Here is a 21,736-nt window from a genome sequence, read left to right as displayed (position 1 = left end):
ACATATCACACACACACACATCCTACAGGAGGACGGCAAGAGCTGCAGAGGTCAGAGGTCAACACACACACGACACACACATCACACACATATCACACACACACACATCCTACAGGAGGACGGCAAGAGCTGCAGAGGTCAGAGGTCAACACACACACGACACACATGAAGCATGAAACATACATGTAACACACACATCCTATAAGAGGACAATAAGAGCTGCAGAGGTCAACACACACACCACTCATATGTGAAACACACACATGACGCAGACACACACATGAAACACATATGAAACACACACATCCTACAGGAGGTCAACCACACACACACACACACACACATATCACACAGACACACTTGTGAAAAATATGAAACATATGAAAAACACAGACACATGAAAGACAGACACATGACACATAATGACACACACACACGACACATGAAACATATATGAAACCAGGCTCATTCCAGACACATATGTGCATCGCTCTACATCACGCCCTCAGTCTAGGATGGGTCTCCCCCAAAGCGTTCAAGACTGTGTGTTGCCATGTTTGTTTTGGTTCGCTTGTCTTAAATGTTCGTATTAACCCACTCTACATTATCCTGGAGTTTTTATTTCACTATTTTTTCCGTAAATCGAGATATGAACATTAATAACAGCCTTCTTTCCCTGAGGTCACTCCCGCTAGCGTTAGCCACAGGTTTGATTGACAGTGTTGCTAGGGCACCCGCTCCTTGCTAAACCAGCGGTGTGGGCAGGAAGGGGCGTTACCTTCAACAGCCTCGCTCCAGATTGGCTCTTTGGTTGCTATGATACTCGCGGCCGGAATTCCAAATATGCAACTAATTTCATACAAAATACTTAAAAAGCCTCATATGTCTTAAGCACATTCTTTCTTTAAATTCTCAACAGACCCTCCAATAACAAAATAAGTAATAGGCTTCAGTTGTACAGAGACTTTTTGATCTCTGTCAAAAGTTCAGATCTGGACAGGCTCTGGCCTCTGGTTGGACACAGGACATCTGGAGCCCCTCTGTGTCAGACATGTTTGTGAGTCCAAACAACTGTTGTTCATATTTCAGAGCAGCTTTCATCTTTATTTACACAAGACGTTAGCTGTGTTCACTCCCTCTTTGTTCTGCCACAGTGTCATTCACAGGTCAACGAGAGAAAACACCTCAAACTATCAAAATGGCTTTCGAGTCAAACTAATACGCCCTGAATTATTTATGTTTGGAGACTGTGGAAACACTAATGTGATATTTATAGGAGTCATGAAACTATTTTAAGATGGACATAAACAGGATGTCAGATTCATTAATATTAAACTAATATTTTTGGGGATTTTTTAAGATTATTTTACATGATTCTATTTTATTTTTACAAGTATTCTTATGTTGAAATGTGTCAGCAAATGACTCCAACTTATTTCCCTTATGGATTAATAAGATTTGTCTATTTAAATTAAGTAAGAGTAAGCTAATGCTAAAATTAAACAGGAGTAACTTAAATGAAGCTAATGCTAAAATTAAACAGGAGTAACTTAAGTGAAGCTAATGCTAAAACTAAACAGAAGTAAGCTAAGTAAAGCTAATGCTAAAACTAAACAGAAGTAAGCTAAGTAAAGCTAATGCTAAATTTAAACAGGAGTAACTTAAGTGAAGCTAATGCTAAAATTAAACAGGAGTAAGCTAAGTAAAGCTAATGCTAAAACTAAACAGAAGTAAGCTAAGTAAAGCTAATGCTAAATTTAAACAGGAGTAACTTAAGTGAAGCTAATGCTAAAATTAAACAGGAGTAACTTAAATAAAGCTAATGCTAAAACTAAACAGAAGTAAGCTAAGTAAAGCTAATGCTAAAACTAAACAGAAGAAAGCTAAGTAAAGCTAATGCTAAAATTAAACAGAAGTAAGCTAAGTAAAGCTAATGGTAAAACTAAACAGAAGTAAGCTAAGTAAAGCTAATGCTAAATTTAAACAGGAGTAAATTAAGTGAAGCTAATGCTAAAATTAAACAGGAGTAAGCTAAGTAAAGCTAATGTGACAGTGGCTCAGTTGGTAGAGCGTTTGTCCACTGAGTCCAAGTCCCGCTCTCGTCATAAACAGCCCAGGTCGAGCGGTCAGATCCACTGATCCACAGGTTGGCGGTGCAATTCCGGCTCCCACATATGAATGCTGTCATTGTGTCCTTGGGCAAGACACTTAAACCACCTCGCCCCCAGTGTCTGTGTGCACTGGTGTATGAATGTGTGTGTGAATGGGTGTGTGGTTCCTTGATGTAAAGTATTTAAAGTATTACTCAGTGTACAAAATGGAAACAGTGTAATATGGGCCTTTAATGACTTAATGACTTTATGACTTTTTACACTAACCTTACATTTTCTTTATTTTCAGATCTGGACGAATGCTCGACGAAGCAGCACAACTGTCAGTTCTTGTGCGTTAACACCATCGGGGGCTTCACCTGTAAATGTCCCCCAGGATTCACCCAGCACCACACGGCCTGCATTGGTCAGTCCCACTGCACGACCCGTCAGAAGTCTGGGACATGTCTATATTTCTGTTTCTTCTTTATGTCCATGATTATTTACACTGTAGATTCTCACTGAAGCATCAAAACTATGACACATTTGGAAAGTAGTAAACAAAAATGAACTCAAAATAACTCCAAACTTTAACTCCAAACGTTTTAGATTTGAGATTTTTAAAAATAACCTTTGCCACCTTTTGCTTTGAACCCTGGTTTGCACTTTTGTCATTTCTTGACCCTGATGTGGCTCAGCTGTGAAGAGAAAACCATTTCAGGGACCATCAAGAACCTCACTGAGAAAAGGACAAGGGTTTGAGCTGTCGACAAAGCAAAGGAAACTCTTAGGAATTTAATATTAAATATTAAAAAAAAACATTTAGTTGCGTAATTTAACTTTTTTCAGTACATCATTCCATTTATCTTACTTAATATGTTTGATGTCTTCTGTATCTAAAATGTAGAAAACATAGTAAACATAAAGACATACAAACATTTTTATTACTCTATACTCTCCCTCTCATGACCTTCTCATGACCCTAATGACCCTCTCATGACCCTAATGACCCTCTCATGACCTCTCCTCTCTCATGACCCTCTCATGACCCCCCCTTGACCTTCTTGTCTCTTTCACAGATAATAATGAGTGTGCGTCTGACCCCAACCTGTGCGGCTCAAACGGCGTTTGCCAAAACACTCCAGGAAGCTTCAACTGTGACTGTCAGCGCGGCTTCACCATGGACTCCAACGGGCAGAGCTGTGAAGGTCAGGAGAGGTTTAAATAATAATCATTGGATGTCTAATGTCCTTTAGGCAGAGGCACACAGGTTTTATGATTGGACTTCATTAAACTTGACTTAAAGGAGATGTGATCAGAAAGAAACCAGATGATTTTGATGTTTACATTTCATTTTAATAATCTTTTAGCATAAAAAATCTGATAATAGATCAGGGCTGGAATGACCACAGTGTTCAGCTCCATGGTCACTTCCTATTTGGAACACGGCGGCTCGCAGGTTAGCAATCTCCATTTATACAGTCTGGTTGCAGCTCTAAATGAGAGAGCAGTGAGCAACATGAAGTGGGCGAAATCTGCCAGAAAAAGTTAAAGCCAGTGTGAGACGTGTAATATACAGAGCACGCAGCTTTATGCAGTGGATCAAACAATGAATGCAAATATTTACTTTGAGTTTACCAAAAATTAGCCTAAATATCATTAGACTTTCTATAGACAAGGAAAGAAGGGCATATTGATCATTTCCTACTTTGCCTGTAACATTTGGCTGATAGATTCTAGTGTGAAGTTCCCACGTGTTCCTCAAAGTTCGTGTTGTTTGTGCCGTGTGCAGACATGGACGAGTGCGATGGGAACCACAGATGTCAACACGGCTGTCAGAACCTGGTGGGAGGATATCGCTGCAGCTGCCCTCAGGGATACCTCCAGCACTACCAGTGGAACCAGTGTGTGGGTGAGTTCATGAAGTGGCACGATCCACGAAACACAGAAGAATGAGCCACGGACAAGGCTGGATGTTGTTTTTAAAGGACTTATATTACACTGTTTTGTGATTTATGTTCTAATGTTGTTTCCTCATCACAAACAGACCTGGAGTTGTGTTTTGTTTCATTCACACATGTTTAACACACAAACCCTGCATATTTAGGCTGAGTTCTTCTTCAGAAAATGGTCTGTTCCACCTTGTGATGTCGTCGTGTGGTAATACAGGAAGTGCTCGACTGTGTTTTTAAACTCCACACACCTTCATTTCTAGAATAATCTGGATGATTTCAGCCCTGGAATTGCCAATCTCTACTGAACTAAAGGTAAAAGGAGCTGCTAACTTCAAAACTACCACTTCATAACATCACAAGGTGGAACAGAGCATTTTGAGCTTTAGAGATGCAGAAAGACTAATAATAAAGTGTGAATGAAATAAAACACAACTCCAGGTCTGTTTTTGAGGAGGTAACAACATTTGAACACGACTAAAATCTCTCAAGAGTCTATTTTGCATAATATAGGACCTTTAAAATAAAACAAAAATAGAGCTGAACATTATGGAAACATGTAGCTAGATTTTCACAGCTCAGTCTTATCACGTTATGATTCAGAAGATTGTTTTAAAAATCCCCAAATTAGCTAGCGTCTCACCTCACAATAAGAAGGCCGGTTTCCCGTAGCAACCCAAAACAAGAGGCACAATGCTCCAGCCAAGGTCGTTCACTGCTTAGGCCTGTCACGATAATTACAAGTTGGAAATTGTGACACGCTAGGGACAATATTACAACCATGTTTTTCACTCAGGCTTAACTCCTCTGATGTGCACAGAGATTAATATTTAAAGGACCTGTATCACACAAAACTGACTCTTGTGAGCTTTAGGCCATGTTCTAATGCTGTTATCTCCTCAAAAACAGACCTAGAGTTGTGTTTTGTTTCATTCACACATGTTTGAGTAACACTTTATTATTAGTTTGTACATCTCCACAGCTCAAAATGCTCTGTTCCACCTTGTGATGTCATGAAGTGGTAGTTTTCAACAGCTCATTTTACTTTTAGTTCAGTAGATATTCGCAATGCCATGGCTGAAAGCATCTAAATTATACTTGTGAAGGTGTGTGGAGTTTGAAAACACAGCGGAGCACTTCCTGTATTCCCACATGATGACATCACAAGGTGGAACAGAGTGTTTTAAGTTTGAAAGAAGAACTCGGCCTAAATCTGCAGGGTTTGTGTGTTAAACGTATGTGAATGAAACAAAAAAAACACAACTCTAGGTCTGTTTGTGATGAGGAAACAACATTAGAACATGTAACTTTTGATCCATCACCGGCTTGTCGTCATGGAGATATTCCTGGTTTACCTAGAATGTTCCACAGTATGTCATTAAACTTATTCATCCCCCACGGAGCGAGGATCCATGTTACACCTGTAATTTAATAAATGCAGGATGGATACGTTTAATGCCATACTGTGGAGCATTCTTGGCAAGGCATTATCATCTCCATAGGCACAAGCAGGTGGTGAACTTTCTACCAAAAAGTTACATAGTGAATCTTTAAATATGAGTGCAGAGAGATATATTTCTGTTTTAATTCTTTCTCAACTCCAGGTCTGTTTGTGATGAGGAAACAACATTAAAACATAGCGTTAAACAGAAAATAGAATATTATAGATGCTTTAAAGAATAAAAATATAAGAACAGAACACCTTTAATTTGTTCAACATCAAGTTTTAAAAATATGAGCATCATCAGAGTCTTTCATGCGCACTTTAACCTATTGGGAGGTACAGTTAATTCAAAATACTTGTGTTTGTTTCTATTGTAACTGTTTCTAAATTAGCACATTACGCCAAATCATTATAACAATCCCCTTTAACGACAGTATTTCCCTGTATTGTCTTTGCCCTTTCACTACATTGACCCGTGCCTCTGTGTTTACTTCCTGTGTTCGGTCCCAGATGAGAACGAGTGCCTGAACACGCAGATCTGTGGAGGGGCGTCCTGCCACAACACTCTGGGCAGTTTCCGCTGCCTCTGCCCCACCGGCTTCAACTACGAGCAGACGTCTGGAGGCTGCAGCGACGTCAACGAGTGCTCCACCTCTGGCAACCCCTGCAAGTTCGGCTGCTCCAACACCGACGGAGGCTACCTGTGCGGATGCCCCTCGGGGTACTTCAGAGCCGGGCAGGGGTAAGTGTGTGTGTGTGGGTCAGATTGTCAATATTACACTGTTTTCTGATCTAATCAAATATTAAACTTTAGGGCAGGTACACTACTATACAGGTGTAAGGGATAATTCCGCTCACCGTTTGGTCAGTTACACAGCGATTAAACACAAATGAACAGGACTTTACTCCATCTTTACTCACATTTTAACCGTTTCATGTTGCACTGTTGTAGGTGACGTAAACCAGTACGAACATTTGAATGTGTATTGCGTAGCGTACTCCATTTTCGTCTCTTTTTTTTGCGTAGACACGGCGCATGATGGGATATAGCTGCGCTGGAAGTTATGTAAGCCCTTAAATGCACCGTTTAAAAGGCACATTTAAGGGCCCTTCGGCGATTTGGGACAGGGCCATAGCTCTTAAAGCACGTTACATTTGTCCAGTGTGAGTGGTACTTGGCCCGGTTGGAGGAGGCGGACCAAAGTACAGTGTGGTTGCTCATGTACGCACACACACACGACTTTAGTGTATGAGCCCTGTCAGGTGCACTGATGTCACTTGTAAGAGGAGAAAGTGAATGAACTCTGAGCTGAGTGTGGATTCAGTGTGTTTTGGAGCAGAGACAAAAGTTTTGCAGCTTCTCGTCTCTGGTCTTCACTCCTCTACACTGATTTTACATCTATAAATGTGGTGTCTATGTCTTGGTTTGTCTTACTAACACCTGTCACCGCTGTACATGACGGATCACTATGTCTGTCTTTAAATAAATAAACCTATAAACTCAGAGTATCGTCACAGCAGGACTCATATCTGACTCACTGTTTAAGAGATATTTCATGGCTCTGGTCTTATTTTCGTTGCTAAAACGTTAGCTCTGCTGCTCCACATGTAAACAAACAGCACCGTGTGATGTCGTCATCGGGCGGTGGCTCAATTCGGTCGTGCAGGTATCAGTGTGTTCGGAGTGCGAGCCATAGAACTCTACACCATCGGGCTAGTGTGAGTGCGGCCTTAGTTGCAGTTGAATTTTGTTGTATCCAAGGAAATGCCAAGGATCAAACAAGGATATAAGAATTACAAAACAGAGTATCACTTAAGTAAAAATAGAAGTAAATACCTCCAAAGGTCATGTCACACAAAAGGCAAATTATAGCTCACATGGTTAAGTGAGGATTTGGCCACTAAACTTTTGTTCAAACCTATTTCCTAAGATTTAATTATTAAACAAACCCTGCCTTTGTTATGTCCAAAATGTCTGTGAAGAGTGTCTAACAAAATCCCACAGACGGTAACGAGGCCCGCTCACCAATTTGAGACTTTTTCCTCCAAAAATATCACTCAAAACAAAACTATTAATACGTAATCCAGAGAGGAGAAAGTGTGATCCCTGTTTACCTCTTTAAAGTTATTAACGTCTTCTTTACACCCTGTAGATTTCCTTCCTTTCCTTCCTTGTGCAGTTAGTAAACACACTGCCCCCTGTTGGTTGGTTTGCAGGCACTGCGTCTCTGGGCTGGGTCTCTCTGGTGGCGCCTCCGCTCCAGCACCGGAGGGCGAAGAGGACGAGAACTCTCTGTCTCCTGAGGCCTGCTACGAGTGTAAGATCAACGGGTATCCAAAGAAAGGACGCCAACGCCGCAGCGCCAACTCCACAGGCGACGAGCTGGACAACGAGGTAACTTTACACAACCAGAGTAACTCGTGACATCGACAAGTTACACGTACAACCTAAAAATCAGTCCTATTGTTCTTGTATCTCTATAATTATAATCTCTGACACTCATTATTATCATTATAATTTGCACATTTTAAATCATAATATTCATCTGAAACGACTTAATAAAAGAAACAAGTCCAATGGAGCTGACGTCGGCGTAAACATCATCACAACAAAATGGCACATGCTGTCAGCGCCCCCTATGGATCGATGAGTAGCAGATTGTGTGTCATTTGTACCAAAATGACGACGTGACGCTACCGAATCCTAGAAGTATCACCGATTAAGAAAATAAAATTGGAGAAGGAAGTTCATATGTCACAGTGGGGGTGAAAACGGGGGTAAATCTGCAAAATGGCATCTTGAAAATAAAGATTACTCCAACATGAATCACGAAACGATCACGAAGAAACAACTAGAACATGTTCATGAACCTGTTTAAAGATCTGAAAAGTAGATTTTGTAGAACAGGTCTGATTTAAAGAGAAATTATCTCCTTTGTGCTCGTTCCAAGTCTGGCAAAATCTAAGCCACCGCTGAGTAAATGAATCATGTGCTAATGTTAACCTCATTCACACATGTTTAACACACAAACCCTGCATATTTAGGCTGAAAACACTCTGTTCCACCTTGTGATGTCATGTGGTAATACAGGAAGTGCTCTACCGTGTTTTTAAACGCCACACACCTTCACTAGAATCATTTGGATCATTTCAGCCAATCTCTACAGAACTAAAGGTAAAAGGAGCTGTCAACTTGAAAACTACCACTTGATGACATCACAAGGTGGAACAGAGCATTTTGAGATGTAGATGGACTAAAAATCCAGGGTTACTCAAACATGAACGAAACAAAACACAACTCCAGGTCTGTTTTTGAGGAGGTAACAGTATTATAACACGACTTAACGCTCACAAGAGTCAGTTTTGTGTAATATAGGACCTTTAAACTCATTTCTGTATCTCTTCCTGCAGTTGCCCGATAACGAGCCGGTGAGTCTGGCCAGTGTGGACGTCGACGACACTCTGCACTTCCACTTAAACATCAGCGACTTGACAAACAGAGCCCACATTCTCGAGTTCACCCCTGCCCTCTCCGCCCTGTACGACCACGTCCGCTACAGCATCGACTACGGCAACGAAGATGGGTTTTTCAGGATCAACCAGCGGGACGGCGTCAGTTTCCTGCACCTCTCCAAGAAAAAGTCCCTCCTCCCTGGGGCCTATTCGCTCCAAATCAGCAGCGTGCCTCTGTACAAGAAGGCGGAGCTAGCTGAGTTCGAAGATCGCCATGATAAAGACTACCTCACGGGACAACTTGGCGACGTACTTAAGATGAAAGTTGAGATTGTCCTGCATTAACCTTACAGGGAGGACACGAATGCAGACGTCGCCAGCAGTCGCTAACCCAAAGAAACATTTTTTTTAAACGAAAACGCCAAAGTTAATGTCCGAAGTGGGGTAGAATTCGCAGGACATCTTGCTTTGCACCGACAGGGAAGACCTTTCCACCAAAAAAGACTAAATAAATATAGTTTTTGTTTTGTTTTTCGTGAAGAAGGAACGGCATCGCTCCATTGCCAAAGACGATTCCACGTATACACACAAGCCCAAGCTGCAAATTATGGCATTTTTCCCGATCAAAAACAGCTGCGGGCCAATCGAGCGGGTGTATGTGGAATCGACGCAACTTTTTGAAAGGCATACGGACTGCAAGGTTGAGTTGTTCAGCCGGTTTTGAGAATCGCATTAGTCTAAATCCATTTTTTTTCCTCTCCTTGTGATGGAGTGAACATACCTGGATCCACGTAGGCCTTCTTTGCGTATTAATTTAATGGTAGAATTGTTTAAAAAGAAAAAAAAGGGGAGGAAAGGAACGCACTAAGGACTATTGAGGTGTAGCCACGATCGAGCTTGAATGTTTCCTGCTGCCTATTTAAAACTTGCTTTGCCCATCTGTTTCTACTGACCAAGATAGCTCAAATGTACTGGTGCTAAGGCCTGTCACGGTAACGCATTTTGAAGTTTGATATATCACTCTGAAATAAATATAGACGATAAACGATGATATGGAAAGTAGTTTATGCCACTGACATAAAAACTATTCTAAATCTACAATGTTGTTTAAAAAAGTACTTGGTTTGCTTCTGTAATGAGCACAGACTGTATATATAAATGGACATAGCAAACCTGCTAGCCGCCGCGTTCCAACCAGGAAGTGATCATGTGCGCGCTTCTGGCTCATTTTGGTCTTAAATGTTCGTATTAACCCGCTCTACATGATCCTGGGTTTTTATTTCACTATTGTGTCTGTAAATCAAGATATGAACATTAATAACAGACAGATCCAGCACCTTTTTTACCCAAGGTCGCTCCAGCTAGCATTAGCAACACGTTTGATTAACAGCGTTGCTAAGCGAAGGCACGTTACTTCCAACAGCTTCGCTCCAGATTGGCTCTTTGGTTGCTATGATACTCACAGTCAAAATTCCAAATATGTAAATCTGCACCAAATTAGCCGCTATAACTGCTAGCCATGATTAGCTTAATTTGAGCTGAACGCTGCGGGTGACGTCCACTTCTTTATACAGTCTGTGTTAATGAGTTGTAGAAGTTATAAATTAAACCTTTGATGGCTTAAATCTAAATCATAAAGCCAAAAAATAACCAAAAATGTCCCAGTAGTGCAAAGGAAACGTAAGCACGATAAAAACTGACCCTAAAAACACTTCCAGTTCCAGTTTCCATATGTAGAAGTCGACACATTCACGATCGTGACAGGCCTCCTGGTGCTAGCAACAAGACCATGTAGACTTGCACTGTTCTTTATCCACAAATGGACAACATACAAACCCATTATTTGCCAATTTAGGAAAACGTTTCATCGTCGTAGCAACGGTAACAGCTAGCTTCATAGCCTCTCTGCTCTTTCTATGTAAATTGTTTATACTGTAGTACTCAATGCCACTTTTAATCTATGAAGAATTGTAAAGGAGGCTCTTTTGAATAGAGGGCTTTGTAATGGTGCTTATAAGACCAACTACTTCCTTTTTAAACTGTGTAAACATGCACACACACCAAGATACACAAACATGGATGATGACAATCTTTATGAATGAGATTGATGCACTGAGGTCGACACGGACCAAACAATCTCCCACAATTCAGTGCTGCCTTTCCTCAGACCTGCCTGACACCGGCCCGTCTGAGGGGTTAGTTGTACATTCACAATAAAACATACTTTTGGTCTAAATGGATCTGGTTGTTTTTGTTTATGCTTTAGCCCACTGCTGCTCAGACAAGACAAGTTTATTTGTACAAGGGACTTAGAATAAAAAAGACGTTAAAATCACAATACAACAAATCAAAACATAAATAATCATCATAAAATCAACATTAAAAGAGAAGAGGCAGAATAAAACCCTTTCAGTCACATGCACAGATAAACAGAACCGTTTGAGTCTGGATTTAAACATTGTCAAAGTCGAGGTCTGAGTCACATCTTCAGGAAGAATGTTCCAGGTTTTAACTGCACAAAACGGAAACACTGATTCACCAGGTTTAGTCCCGGTTTAGTTCTGGTTTAGTCCTGGTTTAGTCCTATTTTATTCCTGGTTTAGTCCATGTTTAGTCCTGGTTTGGTCCTGATATTGTCCCGGTTTAGTCCTATTTTAGTCCTGGTTTAGTCCTGGTTTAGTCCTATTTTATTCCTGGTTTAGTCCTGGTTTGGTCCTGATATTGTCCTGGTTTGGTCCTGATTTTGTCCCGGTTTAGTCCTATTTTAGTCCTGGTTTAGTCCTGGTTTAGTCCTATTTTATTCCTGGTTTAGTCCTATTTTAGTCCTGGTTTATTCCTGGTTTAGTCCTGGTTTAGTCCTGGTTTAGTCCTGGTTTAGTCCTGGTTTAATCCTGGTTTATTCCTGGATTAGTCCTGGTTTAGTCCTGGTTTAGTCCTGGTTTAATCCTGGTTTATTCCTGGTTTAGTCCTGGTTCAGTCCTATTTTAGTCCTGGTTTAGTCCTGGTTTACTCCTGGTTCAGTCCTATTTTAGTCCTGGTTTAGTCCTGGTTTACTCCTGGTTCAGTCCTATTTTAGTCCTGGTTTAGTCCTGGTTTAGTCCTGGTTTAGTCCTGGTTTAGTCCTGGTTTAGTCCCCAAAACATGCACCATCGTCACATCCTCCAGCTTCAGGTCGTCCTGACCAAGACGAGGTCACGGAGACGGGCCCTGGGGCCCACTGTTCCTGAGGAGATGGTGAAGGTCAAATGCAGAGGACAAATTTCCCTACGGGGACCATAACGTGCACCTCAACCTTTAAGAGAGTGGGGCAAAAGCTCTCAAAACATTTCAGTATCTATGATCTGCACTCACAAATCTACAAGACTCCCACTGCCAGGAGCTCAGGCAAAAACAACTATTTATACAGGAAAGTATTACATAGTTTTAGGTCAAAAGCTGTAGGACGCTCTGCTTGCCTTCACACTGCAGGTCCAAGCTGATTTTTTACCCAAAAGTGACTTGGAGCTGATGTTTTCATCTCAGTGTGAACAAAGCGACTGTAACTCTGGCTTCTTTGTGTAAATAAATGAGATTCTGCAGTGTGAACACACAACTCAACATTTATCTGACTTCTACTGCGCTGAAAGGTCAAAGGTGACACATTTCTAACTGGAAAAGGCAAAAAATTAAACACAAGCATTCGAACTTCTGCCCGACAACAGCAGTGAAGCTAAAGAGAGTTTTAAATAAAGGTTTCTGATACATTGGGGCAAAAAGTCAAACATAAAACATCAGACCATTTAAGGTGAAACATACAAAGATAATTGACAAAAATCTCATTAATATATTTCTAAAGTTCCTATATTACGCAAAATTGACTGAGGTTTAAGTCACGTTCTAATGCTGTTTCCTCCTCAAAAACAGACCTGGAGTTGTGTTTTGTTTCATTCACACATGTTTGAGTAACACTTCATTATTAGTCTGTCTACATCTCCAAAGCTCAAAATGCTCTGTTCCACCTTGTGATGTCATCAAGTGGTAGTTTTCAAGTCTACCTTTTTACCTTTAGTTCAGTAGAGATGGGCAATTCCAGGACTGAAATGATCCAAATGATTCAAGAAATGAAGGTGTGTGGAGTTTAAAAACACAGTGGAGCACTTCCTGTTTCACCACATGATGACATCACAAGGTAGAACAGAGTGTTTTCAGTTTGAGAGAAGAACTCAGCCAAAATCTGCAGGGTTTGTGCGTTAAACATGTGTGAATGAAACAAAACACAACTCCAGGTCTGTGTGTGACGAGGAAACATTAGAACAGATCAGAAAACAGTGTAATATGAGCACTTTAAATAGTATTTTTTTTAAAACATATTTGGGGAAAAATTGTGCAAATTGTGCCCCTAGATCTGCAGAGTGAACGTAGCCTGGATGCTGATGTTTGAAGCTGGAAGAAGGTGTGTGTGTGTGTGTGTGTGTGCGTGTGTGTGTGTCGGCTTCACTGTGACTCAAATCTGATGTTGCGCTGCCCCCATGTGGACAATCTGCATCATGACTGGAACTGTCAAACTTGAAAAATGTAGAAAACAAAATGAGTTTAAACTGTGTCCCTCATTTGACTGGACCCATGTAAAAGTTAAAGACACAAACTGTAATCTTACTTTTCTACATAAACACTGACAGTAGGTTTAAAGTGCTCATATTACGCTATTCTCTGATCTGTTCTAATGTTGTTTCCTCATCACACACAGACCTGGAGTTGTGTTTTGTTTCATTTACACATGTTTAACACACAAACCCTGCACATTTACGCTGAGTTCTTCTCTCAAACTGAAAAAAAAACACTCTGTTCCACCTTGTGATGTCATCATGTGGTGATACAGGAAGTGCTTCAATTTTTAAACTGCATTTCTAGAATCATTTGGACCATTCCCGCCCTGGACTTGCTTATTTCTACTGAACTAAAGGTAAAATGAGCTGTTAACTTGAAAACTACCACTTCATGACATCACAAGGTGGAATAGAGTATTTTGAGCTTTGGAGATGTTAGACTAATAATAAAATGTTACCCAAACATGTGTGATGTTTAAGCCGTGTTCCTCGTGTTTTGTTTCATTCAGAGTCCATTTTGTGTCATGGAACTAAAATCATAAATTTCATATTTGATTTTTTCAGTAAAAAATATTGTTCAGGAATTCAACAAGAAGTTAATGATGAGAAGATAAAACTTGACATCAGCTCTAAATACAAATGTGACCTTTATTTTATTAAAACAAATATATTTTTATTTCTAAACGAGTTCAGTTTCGTCCAGTGGATCCAAAACCTCCAGCTCCTCGCTCCGTCTCATCAAGAGTCTGGAACAAAAGACAGTTATGATTATTATTAAACAAAGACTATTAAATTATTTGTTATGCACTGACATCATTTTATTTGAAAAACTGAGGCAGAATGACAGACAAATGTGGGTTTTTTTTTTTGCTTTTTTACCCTAATTTTTATCCACAGAGCTGCTGTTTTTAGCTCAAATTATCTTTATTCGGCAAAATGGAGGCTCAAAGTAGAAAGTATCTCTCCGTATTTTTATATATAACGCTTTTCTAAATTCAAGGCTCCACCAACTTGTGGGCCATGGACGAACGCTCTACCAACTGAGCCACTGTCGCCCCAAAAGGAAGAGTTTAGCCCGTTAGCCGACGATAAAACCCAGAGTCAGTCTCACCTCCAGTTCTTCTAAATCGGGGTAACAGATTTTCTCACAGACGAGCTGAGCCACTCTGTCGCCTTTTTTCACTGCGGAAAAAACAAAATGAAATGAATGATTAAAAGATGAGGCAAAGGGGCAATAAAGGGGGTATTAAAGTAAGTAATTTGTATCATTTTGTGTTTACATCTAAGACAACACATTTATCGTAGATACATTTTAAGTGCCAAGGGGGTGTATTATTGGGGGCATTGAAGGTGACCAGATTTTTCATTGTATAAAGTCACATTTGTTTTGCCTCAGTACAGATATTTTCTTATAGTCACTTGTCTGTGTGACGTCTGCTTAGTAAAAAAAAAATTTCCCTTGTGTAACTGGCCGAAGTTTTAGACTGAAGACGTTTAGTTTGATACAAATCACTGAAACAGATTTATTTAATATTCAGTGTTTTGTGGATAATCTGATGTATTTTTAGCCTCTTATTGACAAAAATGTCATCTGTACATCAGTAACTTCACAATAACTGACTTGGAAATGAACTTTTTATTTTTATGTTTCCAAAATGATTCCTCACTTTTCTAAAACATCCCGAGCTTCCTAATGACTCACTGTGATGAGTTTATAAGCACTTGTTACAACTCTCAGAGACGTCATGCTAACGATAACTAGCATACACACTTTATATCTGTGAAATACCTCAGTCGTCCAGGTCTGATCCATTGTAAAAGACAACCATTCTATTGTCTCAACTGGACAAAAAGTTTAAAGTGGAGATGTTTCCAAGCGTCTTCTTCAGTTTTGGTCAGATTCCTGCTGGACACTGCCTTATATCTGTCTAAAGGGAGGAGCTAACGACACTGAAGCTAACACACTTGTTTTGCATAATCGTTCAGGCAAAATATGCAAATTGTGCAAATATGACTCTGTTGGCGAGGTCTGTTGAACTTGACCAGTCATATTTGCAGAATTTGAATATTTTGCCTGAACAATTATGCAAAACAACAGATGTGTTAGCTTCAGTGTCGTTAGCTCCTCCCTTCAGACAGATATAAGGCAGTGTCCAGCAGTAATCTGACCAGAACTGAAGAAGCGACTTGGAAACGTCTTCACTTAAAAACTTTTGTCCAGTTGAGCGAATAGAATTATTATTATTTTAACTACAGCTCAGACCTGGACTGAGCGATTACACAGATATAAAGTGTGTATGCTAGTTATCGTTAGCATGGCGTCTCTGAGAGTTGTAAAAAGTGCTTATAAACTCTTCACAGTGAGTCATTAGGAAGCTCGGGATGTTTTAGGTAAGTGAGGAATCATTTTGAAAATGTAAACACAGAACTAGGTCATTTCGAAGTCAATTATTGTGAAGTTACTGATCTACACACAACATTTTTGATTAATTTGCTTGTCTGTTGCTGTTTCATTGTTGATTTTCTAACTTTCTGTTGATTAATTCACTTATGTTCAGCCCTAAGAGGTGACAGCTGCTGTGATTTTGGGCTTTACAAAAATAAATTGAACTTAATAAAACTTTTTGTCCAGTTGAAAGATTTTAATTTTTATTTTACTAGCTATCGTTAGCATTACCGTGATGGCAAAACGGCGCTCTGGAGTCGAGTTCCAAGTCAAATATTGTGAAGTAATCGCTCTATAGAAGACATTTTGGCCACAGAGTCTAAAAACACATTTTCTGACCATCCACATCTCCGTCTGTACTGGGGGAATGTGTTCACTGACCTTCAAATGGCTCCTTGTTGAAGTTGAAGAGGACGACTCCCACGTTTCCTCTGTAGTCCTCGTCCACGACTCCGGCTTATCACGTGGACATTAGAAGAAAACGACATCATTTTGAGCCTTTTGTTACCACGGCAACACTGCAAATTAAATGTTTTTAACAACTCACCTCCAACGTCGATGAAGTGCTTCGCCGCGAGCCCAGACCTGGGAGCTGAGAGACAAAAAGAATATTGTGAAGTTAAAATTGTACGAGGATGTTCAAAAGGGGGTAGTTTACTTCTACGGGGGAATTAAACGCTAACTAATAACAGATTTAGATCACCGCCTTAGCTTTTATTGTTTTGAAAAATATTATGTTCATATGTTTAATTACTGTAGTCTCAGTTTCATTTTTGGTACTGTAAGTCAGCGCTCCTCCTACTCCCTGTGCTAAGTCACTCCCCCTTCAGAGAGCTATTGCATTATAATTGTTGTGTGTTAGCCGTGTCCATTTATATCAGGGACGTCAAACACATTTTCATCGACGGCCACATCAGCAAAATGGCTGCTCTCAAAGGGCCAGATATAAAATGAATCAAACAAATCGTATAACTTGTTAATTAACTATTTCTGTATTTATTACTTATTCAAGTTTCAAATATTGCATATGCATTTTCCTAGATGTAAAAATATGTCTGTGTAACTGTGTATCTCCTGATAAATTCAGATTTTAAGACCATCATACCTTTTAATTTACCCTGTCGAGGGCCACATAAAATGATGTGGAGGGCCGCATTAGGCCCCCGGGCCTTGAGTTTGACACATTTATTTATTGATTTATATAAACATTCTACGCAGCCCACTCACCCACTCTCCCGTAGTGACCAGGTGGAACTGCTATCTGGATGTCTGTTTTCACAATGGCCTTATCCATGGGTCCAACAACATAATCGTACGCGCTGGAAACAACAAGATAAACAGGTTATTCAACGAGTGATAATTAAACAAACAGTGAGACAAAAGTCAGACAAACCACTGCACGGGTTAGTGAAGCTTGACTGTATTTTAACCACAAAATACCTCCCCAAACACCTGTCGCAATATGCCATTTTGATCAAACTGTCGTATCATGATTTCCCGTTTTTTAGTCCAAGACAGACACTTTCCACCATCCCCTCCTCCTATTGGTCAGCCTCTGCCCTGCTCTGAGTGAGTGACAGGAGGATTAAACCAATCACAGTAAAGTAAGTAAAACATTCTCTGATCTATGTTATAATACTGTTTCCTCATCACAAACAAACCTGGAGTCGTGTTTTGTTTCATTCACACATGTTTAACACATAAACCACACAAACGCAGATTTTGGCTGAGTTCTTCTCTCAAACTGAAAACACTCTGTTCCACCTTGTGATGTCATCGTGTGGTAATACAGGAAGTGCTCCACTGTGTTTTTAAACTCCATACACCTTCACTAGAATAATTTGGATAATTTCAGACGTAGAATTGCCAATCTGTACTGAACAAAAGGTAAAAGGAGCTGTTAACTTGAAAACTACCACTTCATGACATCACAAGGTAGAACAGAATATTTTGAACTCAACTCCAGGTCTGTTTTTGAGGAGGAAACAGCATTATAACGTGACTTAACGCTCATGAGTCAGTTTTATGTGATATAAGACAATTAGTGACAGATGCCAAGGTTTTTTTAATTGTAACATGATATATAATATGGTGTTATACCCCAATATGCACATTTTTGATACTTGGCTTGGTTCATTTATTATAATAATTTCTCCATTCCTTCATGCAAATTATAATGAATAATATGTAAACATGTTTGTACAAATCAATGCACATATTTGCATTTTAAAACAACACATTTGCACATCTCAAATCCAAATTTAGTTATACAAAAACACTACATACTTGCAAATGTTATGTCTTTTTTTTTTTTTTTTATGCATTCATCACATAAGTTGGTAATACAAGGGCAGGACACAGCTAGGTCAGATCAGTGGAGAGGCGAGCCCACTTTGCTCTTACAGAATGCATGTTTTTAGGGTATCTTGCAGCAATAAGTCGAATTCTTTGCAACAGTGAGCTCTGAAAACAAACTGGAGGTGAGTTTTGAGTGTGTTTAAACCTGTAGAGGTCGTATCCTGCAGCTCTGGCGGATCCTCGGGTCGGGGGGGTCGCGTGCTCGGACAGTTTGGCGAACCTCAGGACGGGTCTGTCTGCAGATGTCTCCTCCAGCCTCGTTCTCTTTGACGGGGAAACAGCAGATGCGTCTATCGTGTCTAAAGCGGGCATTTTTGCACAGGTTTGTAAATGCACCGGGTAAATTACGTGAAAAAGACACTAAAAAGGCGAAACTAGGCGGTCTGGACGTAACACGAACGCGCGCTGCTGCGTTCATTCACGTATCCCGCGCTTTTCATGTTTTCCCGCGTGATGATGCCGCATTCATGTCACCTCGGAAACTCAAATTATCCGACATCCGAATCTCGTGGAACATAATCAAGTAAAAATAAAACTGTACTTTAGTAAAATTGTCATTGTCAAATTTAGGTATCTGTGCTTTACATAAGATTTACAGTGGATATATATAAATATATATATATATATATATATATATATTTTTTTTTTTTTTTTTTTTTTAACTTTACATTTCAGCCCTGTTCAAAAAGTATTTTTTTTATTGTTTGACACCTGCTACATTTTATCGCATTTTAATTTGAGCAAAAAGTATACAAAATCAGCAAAAAAAAATCAAAAAAATCAATTGTTTCTGTACATTTGAAGCTTTTTTACATCTCATCTCATCTTTGCGTTAAATACTTTTAACTCTTAAAGTACATTTTTACAGGCACTTTAATACTTTGACTTGAGTAGATTTTTTATGAGATACTTTTACTTTAGTATTTTTTTTGTTCCGGTATCTGTACTTTTACTTAAGTAACAGAATTGTGTACTTCTTTTATCACTGGCTTGAACGACGCGGCTTGAACGCCACACCGCTGTTCCATATCACTCCGCGATGAGCGTCACCATAGTAACCAGCGAACTACTGTTAAGAGGGACTAGCTTCAACTAAAACAGAAATAACTAATGTTTTGAACGTCTACGGACAGCAAAAAAAAGTTCTGATTTAAAAGGGAACTATTTTTAGTTTGGGGGAACGTGGTATAAGAGGATTAAATTATTATATTTCCATGTTTGGACTGCGAGTTCCCGAGTTTACATCACATTTAAGCTAAAATAAAGCTTTATATTGTTATCGACGAAGTCACCAGCAATACAACTTTGTGAAAACTCCTTAAATTATGTATTTATAAGCAATTTGAAAACAAGAAATAACAAGAAACATCCTCTCCCATGATCCTCTGGGGTCAGATCCATGATCCTTGTTAGGGCTGTTCAGTTAATCAACACTGAATCAATTCGTAAAGGCTGCAACAATAAAATGTTCTTTGCAAAAAAAACTAAATGTCCCAAAATCTTTTTACTGAAAAATCTCGTTGTATCTGTAGTTTTGATCATTACAAACATGTTCTGAACAACGTGGGAATCTTGTATCACTTTATCAGTTGATGTTTCCGACTTTTCTCAAATATTAATGCTCCTGGAGATGTTTACTATGTGTATCAGGAAACAGAATCCTACTTTGAAAACATATATTGCAAATCAATAAATAAATCAATTAGAATAAATATACGTTTATACGTTTACGTGATACGTTTATAAATTTCCTTCAAATAAACAAATTTTAAAAACCATGATAAAAAAATGCAACTTTAAATACATTTTCAGACAGCTGAGCGAATTAATGAACTCTCGCGAGATTACAGCTGCGCCGATAAGAAATAGCCACGGATGTCGCGATATTTCAAACAGGAAGCAAGATGCTAGAGCTAACATGCTAAGACAATAACATTGCCATTATTGCTCGAACAAGCAAATTGAAAAATAAAACATCACTTAAATTATATTCGCATAATTATAGGAAATCCAAGTATACGTGCCACTTAATCACAAAAGCAAAAACCGCTCCAAAATAACAGTAAAAACGCATAACTTGACTCCTCGCACATGAACAGTGAAAACTTTGCTCTTGCCTTTGTTTTGTTTGTGCATCTGAGAGTGAAACAGCCTCACTGTGAAGAGCGGAGCCGTGTCAGATGCGCATGGTAAAAGATGGTTATTTACGAGTCTTAATAAACGGGTCATGTTGGTCCAGGAGCAGACAGCTGAGAGCGCTGTAGATCCTCATATTCTCCACCATTCAGCCCCAACCGGACAGTCACGTGACAAAAAAAGCATCATTATAGTTCCACCCACGGTATTTAGTAACAAAGGTTTCATAATTAATAGTGAGTCAATTAGCCTACACGCCCTGTTTGTATATAGACTACTGCATTTGATGTATTTGCTTATTAAAATCCTGTAGCCTCCTGTGCAAATATTGATATCCTGCTACACTTTACTCACGTGTTTACTTCAGATGTGCAGTATCAGGGCTGGATGAAATGATCAGTTTTGTTGGATGAAATGATCAGTTTTGTTACTTGAGTAAAACTAAAGATATAGAGGTAAAAAGTTGCTCAAATAAAAGTGCCACATGAAAAAAAATCAACTTAAGTACTTGTTTCAAATGTACTTTAAGAGTAAAAAGTAGAAGTATTTCACATGTATTGATTAAAAATGATACATATTTTGATCAACACGTGCAATACAAATACATTTTTGGGGGTTTTTTTCCTGAATTTTCTATGTTTATTTTTGTTTGTTCAAACCCGAAGCTTGAACTCGAAAACTTTATTCAGGATGTTTCCACGAACATGGTAAAAATAACCCCTCAGATAATATGAAAAGTACTTTTTACTTTTCAGTCCAGTTCAGAAATGTAGTGGAGTAGACAGTACTTCCCTAGCAAATCCAGACAGATCTCTCTCTCTATGTTTTCTACAGATTTATATCAGTCTAGCCTCTGTTGCATCTCAAGTCTGGTCAAAAGTGATCGTCCAATCAGATCTGTTTATTTCAGTGACGCATGTGAAACAAAGGAGCTCATTGGTCGTCTATGATTTACAAATAAAGTCACATTTCTCTCACCTCAGGTTAACAGAGTCTAGGCTTCACTCATTGATTCTGCAGAAATCTGACATGTTTATCACACAGATCAGGATCCCGAATTGGCTAATTCAATCACGCGGGAGAAAGTATTGAAGAAGTGTGTGTTCTGAATCCCAGGCTGAGTAGATACTGCTCTCAAATATAGTGAAGTAAAAGTAAAGTGTCCAATGTAAAATGTACTTAAGTAGAGATACCTAAAAACTCCAGTTCTTTACTACTTGTACTTTGTTACCTTACACCACTGATTCCCATTTTGTTTGCTCCTGATTTTC

General features: G+C 39.3%; 2 protein-coding genes across 2 annotated transcripts in view; one reads left to right on the top strand and one right to left on the bottom strand.

Annotated features, from left to right (window-relative positions):
* The window catches only part of fbn1 (fibrillin 1), a 191,416-nt gene extending 180,241 nt beyond the window's left edge, over nucleotides 1-11,175 (top strand). The window contains exons 60-65 of the mRNA XM_033983222.2: nucleotides 2,401-2,517; nucleotides 3,170-3,298; nucleotides 3,883-4,002; nucleotides 5,997-6,228; nucleotides 7,704-7,881; nucleotides 8,898-11,175. Coding sequence (XP_033839113.1) covers nucleotides 2,401-2,517; nucleotides 3,170-3,298; nucleotides 3,883-4,002; nucleotides 5,997-6,228; nucleotides 7,704-7,881; nucleotides 8,898-9,284 — 1,163 coding nt within the window. The 3' untranslated portion in view covers nucleotides 9,285-11,175. The remainder of the gene's footprint in view (nucleotides 1-2,400; nucleotides 2,518-3,169; nucleotides 3,299-3,882; nucleotides 4,003-5,996; nucleotides 6,229-7,703; nucleotides 7,882-8,897) is intronic.
* A 2,981-nt stretch (nucleotides 11,176-14,156) lies between these two features.
* Nucleotides 14,157-18,761, bottom strand: dut (deoxyuridine triphosphatase). The gene is made up of 6 exons (XM_033988673.2): nucleotides 18,475-18,761; nucleotides 17,199-17,290; nucleotides 16,519-16,563; nucleotides 16,353-16,427; nucleotides 14,637-14,707; nucleotides 14,157-14,271 (listed from the first exon to the last, which is right to left on the bottom strand). Exons 1-6 carry the CDS (start codon nucleotides 18,639-18,641, stop codon nucleotides 14,215-14,217), a joined length of 507 nt encoding a protein of 168 aa, XP_033844564.1. The 5' UTR covers nucleotides 18,642-18,761; the 3' UTR covers nucleotides 14,157-14,214.
* Between the last annotated feature and the right edge of the window lie 2,975 nt (nucleotides 18,762-21,736).

The sequence above is a fragment of the Periophthalmus magnuspinnatus genome, chromosome 3 (genome assembly GCF_009829125.3).
Source record: "Periophthalmus magnuspinnatus isolate fPerMag1 chromosome 3, fPerMag1.2.pri, whole genome shotgun sequence".
In the NCBI taxonomy this organism is placed as follows: Eukaryota; Metazoa; Chordata; class Actinopteri; order Gobiiformes; family Gobiidae; genus Periophthalmus; species Periophthalmus magnuspinnatus.
Note: the sequence above shows the minus strand (reverse complement) of the source record. Positions and strands in the feature narration are given on the sequence as shown.

What these genes read in the sequence shown, in the direction of transcription:
- dut (XM_033988673.2), bottom strand. Translation starts at nt 18,641, where the DNA reads ATGCCCGCTTTAGACACGATAGACGCATCTGCTGTTTCCCCGTCAAAG. An exon ending in GCACTTCATCGACGTTGGAG is followed by an intron (nt 16,428 to 16,518) that starts GTGAGTTGTTAA and finishes CCACGTGATAAG; the next exon opens with CCGGAGTCGTGGACGAGGAC. An exon ending in CAACAAGGAGCCATTTGAAG is followed by an intron (nt 14,708 to 16,352) that starts GTCAGTGAACAC and finishes TTTTTTCCGCAG; the next exon opens with TGAAAAAAGGCGACAGAGTG.